Source organism: Cottoperca gobio, chromosome 5, assembly GCF_900634415.1.
Source record: "Cottoperca gobio chromosome 5, fCotGob3.1, whole genome shotgun sequence".
NCBI classification, from domain to species: Eukaryota; Metazoa; Chordata; class Actinopteri; order Perciformes; family Bovichtidae; genus Cottoperca; species Cottoperca gobio.
Window position 1 is genome coordinate 16,337,496 of NC_041359.1, and position 12,885 is coordinate 16,350,380.

General features: G+C 41.9%; 1 protein-coding gene across 1 annotated transcript in view; it reads left to right on the plus strand.

Annotated features, from left to right (window-relative positions):
• erc2 (ELKS/RAB6-interacting/CAST family member 2) overlaps nt 1-12,885 on the plus strand; it is a 38,602-nt gene that overhangs the window by 3,938 nt on the left and 21,779 nt on the right. Inside the window, 2 exon segments of the mRNA XM_029431937.1 lie at nt 351-605; nt 607-1,161. Coding sequence (XP_029287797.1) covers nt 486-605; nt 607-1,161 — 675 coding nt within the window. The 5' untranslated portion in view covers nt 351-485.

Genomic DNA, 12,885 nt, shown 5'->3' on the forward strand with positions numbered 1-12,885 from the left:
GTGTTTTAATTTGTTTATTATTTAGTCGATGTACTGTGTGGTTGTAAAGCTGTCTTTCCTGATCGTATTAATGGGATGTAGATAAACGTTGGCCAGTGGGAAATCCAGGATGATGCTGGGAAATTCCTGTGAGCCATTTGAAATAGGAGCCTCATAAAATGTGACAGTTTGCTGCTGATGTTGACTAACACAGTCTTAAAGCTAACAGAACTATTTATTTAACTGTAGCATCTTGCAGCCCAATATTTCTGAGGGGAATTGTGCTGTGTATTTATTTCTCTGCCTTTCATGTGATGCATACAAACTGTTGTTATTCATCTAACAGGTGTCTCTCTCTCCTGCTTCCTCAGATCTGGCTTTAATGTGTTCCTTCCATTACAACATGAAATAAGTCACCGATGTGCCGTTCAGAGGGTCAGAGCAGTCTCATTTCAGCACGCTCCTGTTAAGGACCCGCTGGTGGCTACACCGCCGATTCACAGGACATGTACGGCAGTGCCAGAGCTGTAGGCCATATAGAGAGCAGCCCCGCACGGTCCCCGCGCCTGCCAAGGTCCCCCAGACTGGGCCATCGGAGGGCCAACAGCGGGGGCGGGGGGGGGTGCGGGGGGAAAGACGCTCTCCATGGAGAACATCCAGTCACTCAATGCTGCCTATGCTACTTCCGGGCCCATGTACCTGAGCGACCACGAGTGCGTGGGCTCCACTGCCACCTACCCAAAAGGCACTATGACTCTGGGTCGCGCCACCAGCCGGGCCATGTACGGGGGCCGCGTCACAGCCATGGGAAGCAGTCCCAACATTGCTTCAGTGGGGCTGCCCCATGCTGACCTTCTGTCTTACAGTGACCTGGGCTCCCTGTCAATGCTGCACCACCACCACCACCACCAGGGGGTGCCCTCTGCACTGCTGAGGCAGGCGGTGCGGGGCAGTGGGGGGGAGCTGCTGGAGATGCAGATCCAGTTCAGGGATATGCAGAGAGAGAATGAGCTGCTGCGCCGGGAGCTTGACCTGAAGGACAGTAAACTGGGATCGTCCACCAACAGCATCAAGAGCTTCTGGAGTCCTGAGCTAAAGAAGGAGAGAATAATGAGGAAGGAAGAGGCGGCTCGCACATCAATCATTAAAGAGCAGATGAGAGTCACTCATGAGGAGAACCAGGTAAGAACAACCAGTACTGCTGTGAACTTCAGTCTGCTGTCTTTCTATTGTCTTCTTTGATCTGTGTGTCTCTGCTTTCTCATCATTCTCTTCTCTGCAATAGACCAGTGTCATCCTCAGTCCAAGTGTTGAGAGAGTTATTGCAGTCAGTCATGTTTTCATTACTTGTGGAAACCTTTGTGGAAAGAGTTCTTTGTGCACATAAATATTTAATACACACTCTCCTCGCACAGTACTCCAGTACAGAATCAATGTCAGAGAAACCACTTGAGGGCAAGGAAATACAAAAGCCTTTAATCTAGTTTTCAATAGTCTGGTTTTGAAACATGAGCTAATATACTAACCGTTGTGCCTTGTATGAAGCAATTTTATAAACCATCATTTTGACATTTCAAACCTCAGTTATATGATTGGCACAATGGTGATGACACTGCCAGCAGGTGTAACTGTAACTCGCAGTCTGGCCCCAACGTTAATATTAGTTTATTTACAAAGACTCTCCTCCGATTGGAAAAACAATATTTTTGCTTGTTTCAATGTGGGGGTGTAGTTATGGCCCACTTAAATCAGTTACTGACAAGACTAGGCACAAAGCCCAGTGACACATGTCAAGGATGCTTAAACACTCGCTGTCTTACCCTCTCTCTCTCTTCCCATTTCCACTGTTTTTCCTTTACTTACTCTGACTTTGATCATCTCTCACTGTCTACCTCTGTTCATCTGGCCTTCACTTCAAATTTAGTTCACTAAATGTAGAAAATGATCGGTTTGCAGCAGAACTACTTTACTTCTAACAATCAAGTGAAAATTAGGTCCTAACAATGGAAACACATTTATATATACTTTAAAGCCAACTAAAAACAGCCAATCATCGCTTACTGCACATCCATTCTAAATGGGAAAATGGTTCTCCGTTCACTGACAGAAGCTTGGTTAATTTGATATTTCAGCTGCACAGAAAAGTGCACGACACACTGAGGTAGATTGTGGAATATGTCAGCGTATTGCTGTACCTGGCTAAATTGAGGTCTGCAGCGTTTTGTTTTTTGAGGCAGTTCTGTGGCATGATGCAGCTGATTGCACGACGCCTCGAGCAGCGTAAAGGCTGAATTTTGCCAGCTGGTCGTGGTCTTTGTGCCAGTCTGTCTGCGTTTCTGTCTGTCTGGTTGAGTGATGCTGTCAGTCAGACACTGAGCAGCCAGTAGGCCACTCATTACTCAACACTGTCACTCCCCCTTCAAGGTCACAGCAGGATAACATTAGTGTGACCCTTAAATGAGTACTGTCTGTCTTTGTGCATGACACATCTGCTTGCGTTTGTGTGTATGAACATTCCCATTTTAAAACTAATCATTTGTGGCTTACCTGATTTGACTGGAGGTTAAAGAGGCTGCAGTTTGCCAGCTCATCTCTGAAGCAGTGCCATGCTGTTAAAGGCAAGGATGTCGGGCTCTCTGCCTCACAGTTTTACCTGCTGGTGATCCCTAGAGGGGAGCCAGAGGTACTTTGATTCTTTTATGATTCATTAAAATGTATGGGAACAGTGTTCGGGAGGACAATGTGCCTGTTCAAGCTAAACCAGTGCTGCCACAGACAAGGCCCAAGCCATTCATCGTTTCACTTATTCCTTATGTTCAGTGCAATTAAATTCTCAGCATGAATCCTTGTATATATTTTTAGCTTGGCTTCATACACTTTAGGAGCTGAATGTGTCCGGCAGAGAAAAGCTGTACAGTGCGGGCTTTCATGCCTTGTGTTCGCTACAAAGAGAGGACTCTTTACTATTGTATTTTATCCTCAGCCTTGTCCATCAGTGTTCACTCTGACTCTGCACTGAATGATATTTATATCCCTCCTGGTTTGGTTCATTAATGAAGTATGTCAGCTAATAAAAAGGCAGATGTGCCTTGTTACTGTAATTGGTCTTTTCTATCTTGATTTCTGGGCTGTGAGGCGTCCTTACGTAAGTGTATACTTTTGGTGGGATGGTTTGAGAGGCTGACTGAGGAGCAAATTGCCTTATTAATAATAGAGTAATTTCAGGCCAATCATTACATCCGTCTTGTAGCACCCTTTACAATTGCATCAGCTGCCTCAGGCCTCTATTAGCTTTAGCAAATGCCATGCATTATTTACTTTGTGGAAAATAGGATCTGGGAATATGTGCTTCTTTTTACCACATGTTAGGAAAAGAGGAAAACCCATTCAGACATTAGGTTGTCTTTCATCTGTTTTTATTAAAGCCCTCCACTCTGAGTGAAATACCAACCGTAGCCTGCAGAGCATTAATCAAGACACGCTATGGTCATGGCTAGAGGTAATTAGCCCAGGACTATTTTGTGAGGCACATTTTGCAACTGGCCCAAGCTGTTATCACGTTGATCCATTTGACTTGAATTCCGCAGAATGTTTTGTCGTGCTGAAGCTGGACAAGAGCAGCTGGAGGCAAATCTGTGAGCTACATGTAGAGTGGACCACATCTGACTGAGTCATGACCACTGCTGCTCAGCCACCCAGTCAGACTTCATCAACACAATCCCCAAAATGGAGGCTGAGCTTCCCATATCCCACTGCTCTGTCTGTGCATGAATACCTTGCCTCTCAGACATGACTTCTTTTCAATCCTTTACTGTGAGCTGCCGAATGTTACACGTCAGGAAGTCAAAGTGTGAACATGTGACCAGGGTTGGGTGTATTTGGAGCACATTGTGTATAAATGTGCATGCTTAGTGTATTATCCACCTCCATTACTTGTGTATGTGTGCGCCATACATTCTGTGGTGTGTATGTGGACGGAAATGCTTGCGTTTGTGATTAGAGGTTTCTTCCCTTTGTAGCTGTGCCAGCTGCTAATGTGTGGTGTTTAGTCATCACCACCAGTCTGTATACCAGTCAGAGGTATAGTCATAAATAGTCGTTTGCACACATGATTCATATACAGCTGAAGCAGCAGGTGTGTACCCCATACAGTCTGTTGAGTTAGGGCGCTACACTACTGGCAAAACCATTGTTTTTTTTCATGGACACGTCAATTCTGAGCATTCTTTTTTGTCGCCTTCATTGTCTTCTAGACTAGTGGAAAGAAAACATTCAAAATACATATTTTGTTTTTTATACACTTTGTCTATTTAGGTCTGTAGTTGTTATAATTTAACAAGTGAAAGAAGAATTTTGAACCTGGCTTCATCCGATGTTTGAATTTCCAATATTTACTCAGATAATGCCTCATTTAGGAAATCATAAAATCTCTGAAGATTTGTAATATCAAATCAACTGGGGAATCTTTGTGGTGAAATCTATTAGTATTTATTATTACGTTAGCTAAAAATGTTACCCTATTCACCTGTAGTGTCTACCCTTAATATTTAGCTTTATTAAGTTGGAGGCAATCAATCTTTTAGCCGTCACATATACACGATGAGCAAAAGTATTGATGTTGTGATGACATTTTGAGCTCAAGTGGACACAGGGAGTATCATGTGAAAAGTCAAAAGAGCTCATGGATACTTCCTGTGGAAAAAACCCCCCTGTGTGAGCACATAAGATGGCTGCTGTTTCATCCAGAGGACAGGATGGTGATGAAATGAGGAGTCTGTCAACATTTATACAGCAGGGAAACATTTACAGAGCGCAAGCCTGGTGAGATTAAGATGGGAGTGGAGGATGGAAGAACAAATAAAAGGGGATAAGACGCGTTGCATTCTGTTGGTGTCTTTTCATCCGGCACAGTTTCAGATTCAAACCAGAGCAGAGCCAACAGTGCACACATGTCCATCTTAACAAGTAAAGTGGGAATCCAATTATGAAGATGTATTCTTCTCTTGAACTTCGACAGAAAACTAATCAGACAACACAATGAATTCCACAGAACTTTTACAGCTTTTTACAGGTGGCTATGGCTCAGAAGGTAGTCCACTCAGGGTCATCCAATAATTTGCAGGGTCGGCAGTTTATTTCCCGGCTCCTCATGTCCACATGTCAAAGCTAGTTTTCACTCTTACATTTTATAGGCAAAATAATGAATTAATCAGTCAAGCAAACTGTAAGATGTGTATGTTTTTTAAGAAGTAGACACAATGTGCACTAAGATATTTCACTAAGAGTGAAATAAATGATAGTGAAAGAAAAAGAAAAGTAATACTTTTTGTGTATCTAGTGCAGTGGTTCCCAAACGGTGTGACGTTGAGACAAATCCCGGTGTGCCGTGGGATTTTGAAACAATTAGGCCTATTGCATTTAACTGTACACAAGGTTTGTAATTTGATTTTAGTGTTTCCCCTAGGTTTACTGCTCTGGGGGGGTGCTGCCTGGGCTGGATGAGGTCCGTGCATGGCACAGATTTTTTAAGTTTCCTCCGCTCTGTCTCTGACTGTAAGTGTGTGTGCACGCACGCATGTGTGTGTGTGTGTGTGGGTTCAGAAGCGGAGCTCCGCCCTTCGCGAAGCAGAGCAATGTAGAGAATGTAAATACGCAAAGCAACTGAAACTTGCACATAAATTAGATAAATAACATAAGCGTTTAGTTTATTTAATAAAAGAGCTTCTGTTCAATGTGAAAAGTGAGCAGCGCAGGGAAACACTGTACTTTATCGGTACTTTGTCCTACACACTTATTTCACAATATAGAAACAATAGTTCTTATATGCTTTGGCCTAAATATAAATAAAACAATCATTAAAGAAAAATAAATCTGTCAAAGCGAACCCCTTTTAGCCATTTGCGCATGGTGGGAAATATTAGAGTGTGACACATCAAAGGCTCTCTGCTAGTGTGAAGGAGAATAGCTTCTTACAAGGACTAAATAAATGTTCACAGAGAGATTACAGTGATACTTTGTGTTAGAGAGGGGATTTTGCCCGGATATGAACACAGGTGTGCCTTGAGATTTTGGCTTGGTCTTCGGTGTACCTTGGCCACAGAAAGTTTGGGAACCACTGATCTAGTGTATCTGTGTATCCTGTACCTTGGATGATGTTTGCACTACTGAACACCACATAATACAATATGTATAGCAACTCATTAAGGATCATTGTCCTTGTTGTTCCTCTACTCCGCTTGGTTTGGAGCTCTGAGTGACTCGCCACTGTCCCAGTTTGGGATGCCCACTGTGACGGACAATCATGAACTCAAATAGGATAAAACATTGCTGAACCAAACCCCTAGCATTATTTGGAATCCACGTCCTGCATGAAATGTTTTTATTTTTATTTGAAAGGAGTTAATTAGTTGACATTGCTGTAGATCAGGGGTGGGGAACCTTTTTCCTATCAAGGGCCATTTTATTTTTTACAACATCTTTCGAGGGCCATACTAATTATTGAAGTCATAACCTCTGCAAAAAATGTTAAGACACAGCCCATTCATTTAACTTTTCTTTCATGCTGTGCAAAAAATAAACTTTTTTATCCATGTATCTTTCTGTTTTATCAGAAATCAGAAATCCTTTATTAGTCCCACAACAGGGAAATGTATCTTGCCACAGCTAAAGAACATATGAAGTAAAAAGGCAGTAAACAATAATTACATAGAATAAAAAATAATATAAGTACCAAGTGGTTGATAGAAAATAAAGTGAGTATTGCACATGGCAGTGATAATTGCACAGCAGTGGTGCAACAGTCTGTTCTTGGTGTGGTGGTGTACCTCTCTATCTTTCCATGTTTGTATGTTACGCTCTGCAGAGAGCTGCTTGTTGGGCCAAACTCCGCCGAAGAGCGTTAACTTTATCCAAACGCACTCGTCCTTTCAGGCTCGTGCAGTTCGGCATGTTTCGTGCAGTAATGACGCTCGAGATTATTTTTCATCACCGCACAAACTAGACACACTGGCCTTTTACTTCCAGCAATAAATAATCGTTTGTCCATTTCTCCAGGAAAGTGCGACATTCCGCATCCACCTTTTTCTGTTTTACACTCGCCATGCTGCGCTCACTGATGTCAATGACCGTCTCGTTTAATATTTAAGTTTTTTGACATGACGTGACCACGTGATGACAAGTTCCGCTCGTGTTGTGTTTAAGGACCCTGACCTTGGCCAGAAAAAAACATTCGCCCGTCTTATTCTATTACTGACTAGATTATTATTATTTTTGGGGATTTTTTTGCGTGTGTTTATGAATTACCTCGCGGGCCGGATCAAATGGTCTCGCGGGCCGTATAGGGGCCCAGAGGCCAGGTTCCCTACCCCTGCTGTAGATGTAAGTCAGCCCTTTATATCTATTTGAATAGTTTATTGATTGGCTGATCCGTCAGGCTGTCTGTCTGGTTCTTATGGAAAATTACAAATTATACAGTTTAATTTATCATTACCCAGAGGCTGTGTATCATTCAGTATTTTGCATCAGTGTGAAGTGAAATATTTTATAGACCGTTTTAAATCACATAGCTGTGATTCATAGAACATATGCCAGAACGGATGTATGGATGCTTGTGCAGCCTGCATTGTCCTGCTACAGCTGATGATATATAGATATCCTATGACTCTGTCGGATTCTTGATAAATGCATTCCATGCATTCTCTCTACTGATCAAACCCTGCCTCCTATATCACACACAATGCATTTCAGCTGCTGTCTCTTTGGTTAGGCGATACAGGTGCATTATGCTAGTTGCTGCTAAAATAAACAGACTTTCAGTGCAGTGGAGATCCCCTTTGGGAAAAAAGTATAACTTCCACAGTTATGTATACTCAAAGTGCATTGTAGTCTTTTTTTAATAATGTTTCTATAACATTATAACTTTTGTAAAATGCATTATCATCAGTGTTATTCATGGGATTTAGGAAGTGCCATCTTTTAGAAACTTTATGCTGTAAATACTTAAATTAAAAAAACTTTATGTGTGTGTGCAATATGAACTCAGTGTTTTTTTTTTAATTAAAAGGACTGGTCTTTGGCTTTATTAAACTGAACAATGCTGCAGTATGATAGTGGGCTGTTCTGTTAAATGCGGAGAACTCCTAATATTTGCACAGGCACATCCTATTCTCTTCAGATGACAAACAGGAATATGAATAAACTACAATAAATGGCCTGGTGAACACTAATAAATACTGTAAAGAAAATGTAATTCAGAATACAGCATTACCTAACTCCTGTTTGCTGTCCCAACTCAGATTTCTGCGTTAACGCTGCTCTCTACCTTTCTATTAGCTGAGTGAAGATATATAAATGCCACGTTTGCTGGCATGACTGTGGGTGTAATTGTATATTGTCAGCCATCACGACATACAGCACTGAGATTAGGAATGTAGTGACCAGTAGGCTGCTCTGACTAAGCACTTTGGAGCTATCCATGTGTCGGATAAAAACACCCACTCTCTCTTAACACACACAGTATATCGCACATATAGCTGCTCGTGCATGTGGCACCTGGTAAAGGATTTAAATGTCCCCAGCTTTGAGTATCAATCTTTGTATAGAGTGGTTTTAAGTTAATGTGTTAACAGTTTACATGTCCACCACTTTCACAGACTGAAATATCTTCACAACAATTGGATGAATTTGCAGGAAAATGTAGTGTAGATATCTTTGTTCCCCGGAGGATGAAGCCTACTTTTTTGGTTTATGACCTGCAAAACTAATACATTGTCATCAGCCTAAGCTTTACTTGTAAATGTTAAGAGGCTAAGATTGTGAACATGGTAAACATTATATCTGCTAAACAAACATGTTAGTATGCTAAAAGCACAGCTATGTACAGCTCCCAGAGCTGCTAACATACAAGTCAAATCTTAGTCTTGTTAATTGACAGTTTTACCCACGTGACAAAACAAACATTGTGAAAAATATAAAGTAAAGTAGTAACCTAAACTATACATCTGTATCTGTACTAAAACAGCATTTAATCACTTTTGGCAACTTGAGAGAGGTTTTAGGGGGGAAATGACAGAATCCATGTCTATTGTAGCTCTCAGAAGGATTTTGTGTTTCTGCACAAAAGGATTTATGACAAGTCAGTTACCCCTCACTGCCCCGGGTGTCAGTTGGAGAGGGGAGCACTGTAGCTCAACATCTCTCCTTGAAACCTCTGGAAGCTCTTTTTCAGGATATGCAGCAACACATGACTGACTCACAGGGACTGGTACAGTTTTGCTGTAGATGTTGGGAGGAATGTCTATACAGTAATTTTAACCCACAGTACAATCATGCAAATTGATTTACTGGATTAACTTTGCAGTTTAGTTCCAACACGGCATGCTATTGATCAGGGCAGAGAGGAAGGGAGAGGGAGCAGTGTCTGGTGAGATTAAAGACAGAAGATATTGGTGTTGGAATATTGCTCTGTGCCATATTAAATGGATTTAGTACAAGCAGGGTATCAGCAGGCCAATATTTACATGGACTTCTCTACATGGTCATAACTCATGAAGGAAACCAGTAATTTCTCAGTTTAATTGGTCAAATCTGATTACAGCAACATTGCATGCATTTATTTATGGTTAAGAAGAGGTACGTAGTGGCACAATTTTATTTTATTAAGGACTATTCCACATGTATGAGGTTGTATTGGAAATGTTTTTTGTTTTGAACATTTGGACAGTGTACAGATCTGTTCTTTATTATAAATTATATTTCCAAATGGTGACAGCAGGCATGTCGGCATGTTCATGAGTGAGACTACACTCAGTGTTAAAGATCAAATGGCACTGACTCGCATAAGAGAGTGTGACCAATACTGTTGAGGATGGCAGCCGTCCTGCAGTCAGCAGCAAATTAATCAGCTCCTTCTGTTAACACAAACACTGCCCCCCGATGGTTGTGAGAGCACATGCTTCCCACGCTTGGTTCTAAAAGTAGTGGATGATTAATTTACTGTCGATGTATTAATGTAGATTGATTAATGTTTCAGCATAAATTCAATTAAAACACTAAAACCTCATGTCATCTTTATCTGATCACTACTACACCACTACTAACACTATTACTATTAGTACTATACTAGCACTGTCAATACTTGACCTTGTGTGTTATATGGAGGTTGTTCATGACCAAGCCAAACTTTTTAAATCAATGCTATTACTAATAACTCATAACAATATTATACCCATCTAATGCATCTAAGATAAGTAAATGTTAGATCATGGTGGTTGCTTGGAACCATTTTTACAGCCATTTAAAAACTACTCTTTGTCTCTTTCCAGAAAGGTTATCAATAAGTAATATTCTTTCTGTAGGTATATTATGATCTGACTGAGGTCTGAAGGCTGATAAACAGACAACTGGGTGTCTCTCATTTAAAATCTCTGGCTGGTTTGTGTTGATCATCCGTCTCTGTTGCATCATGCTCTGACTATTTTTACCATACATGTGTTTTTTTGTTCATTCTGCCCATGCTATGCAGCTGCTGGATGTCAGGAGAACCAAGGTTTGTCCCTATGTTTGCACCACATGTTGTGTGCACAACATAGAGTCATCTTCAGTGTGGCGTGTATTTTCAGACACCTGACAATCCCTTTGCACCATTACAGCCTCCTCTCCTATAAACTTCCGAAAGGAAGGGAATTCTTTCCAGCCGTTCACCCTGTCTCCTTTTCCTGTGAACCCTCATATGGTCCCCTATGTGAAACTGTGAAACTATAAAGAGTGACCGCTTTGTTCAATTGTGTCAATCCAATCTTGTCCGGTGCTCCATCCCCCTGTAGTACCACAAACCCCACAGCCCCAGACTGCCTGTAAAGTGGGCTTGATTTCATTGTAAGAATCTGTTTCCCCTCCTCTAAATCCTGATTGAGCCGTTTTCTGGACATAGATTGATCTCTCTCTGGAGATATCTGCTGGAAGGAAATGTCAACAGGCAAGACCGAGCCTGAAGCGATATGTGACAAGAAATATTGTAGGCTTAATAGAGTGTGTTTGTATTTTATTCTGGACACGCACAAATTCACAAACAAGCACATGTGTATGTAACACATTACTGTGTCGTCTCTACAGTGTAAGGATACTGTAGGTTCTGTTGCAGTGTCTGTATATTCATCTAAAATGTTGACTCCATGTCCACTAACGGTAACAACTCATAATGAAATAAAACAAAAACAAAAAAACAATCGTAAGCATAAGCATACAGTTTTTAAATTGTTTTCCTTCATGATGCTCAGTTAGCTCACAGACCGCTCTTCATTATAACTGGATGCGACCTCTGAGGTTTGAAACCTCTGCTGCTCTGCACAGAAGCATCGAGGTGGTCTTCTGCTTTGATTACAAAGTAAACAATCCTCATTAATTCTGCTCACGAGTCTAAAATCAGACCAATCTACACTAATAAATGAATAGCTGTGATTTATTTCAAGCTTAATATATATATATATATATATATATATACAGTATATCTCAAAAGTGAGTACACCCTTTAGATTTTTGCAAATATTCTGTTATATCCTTTCAGGGGATAACATTATCCTACTGAAACTTTGATATAACTTAAAGTAGTCAGTGTGCTGCTTGAATAACAGTATAGATTTATTGTCCTTTGAAAATTACTCAGTACACAGCTGTTAATGTCTAAACAGCTGGCAACAAAAGTGAGTACACCCCATAGTGAACATGTCTAAATTGTGCCCAAAGTGTCAATATTTTGTGTGACCACCATTGTTATCTAGCACTGCTTTAACCCTCCTGGGCATGGAATTCACCAGAGCTGCACAGGTTGCTTCTGGAATCTTCTTCCACTCCTCCACGACGACATCACGGAGCGCACGGATGTTGGACACCTTGCACTCCTCCACCTTCCTCTTGAGGATGCCCCACATGTGCTCAATTGGGTTTAGGTCTGGAGACATACTTGGCCAGTCCATCACCTTAACCTTCAGCTTCTTCAGCAAGGCCGTTGTCATCTTGGAGGTGTGTTTAGGGTCATTATCATGTTGGAAAACTGCCCTACGGCCCAGTTTCCGAAGAGAGGGGATCATGCTCTGCTGCAGGATGTCACAGTATATATTGGAATTCATGTGTCCCTCAATGAAATGCAGCTCCCCAGTGCCGGCAGCACTCATGCAGCCCCAGACCATGATGCTGCCACCACCATGCTTGACTGTAGGCAAAACACATTTGTCTTGGTACTCCTCACCAGGGTGCCGCCACACACGCCGGACACCATCTGACCCAAACAGGTTTATTTTGGTCTCATCAGACCACAGGACATGGTTCCAGTAACTCATGTTCTTGGATTCATTGTCTTCAGCAAACTGTTTGCGGGCTTTCTTATGCATCGGTTTCAGAAGGGGCTTCTGTCTGGGGCGACCGCCATACAAACCGATTTGATGCAGTGTGCGGCGTATGGTCTGGGCACTGACAGGCTGACATCCCACTTCTGCAACCTCTGCAGCAATGCTGGAAGCACTCGCACGTCTATTTTTGGAAACCAACCTCTGGATATGACGCTGAGCACGTGGACTCAACTTCTTTGGTCGACCCTGGCGAGGCCTGTTCCGAGTGGAACCTGTCCTGGAAAACCGCTGTATGATCTTAGCCACTGTGCTGCAACTCATTTTCATGGTGTTGGCAATCTTCTTATAGCCAAGGCCATCTTTGTGAAGCGCAATAATCCTTTTTTTCAGCCGCTCAGAGAGTTCCTTGCCATGAGGTGCCATGTTGTCCAGCATTCAGAGAGAATTGTGCCCAAAACACCAAATTTAACAGCCCTGCTTATCATTTACACCTGAATCCTTGTAACACTAACGAGTCACATGACACCAGGGCGGGAAAACAACATCATTGGGCACAATTAGG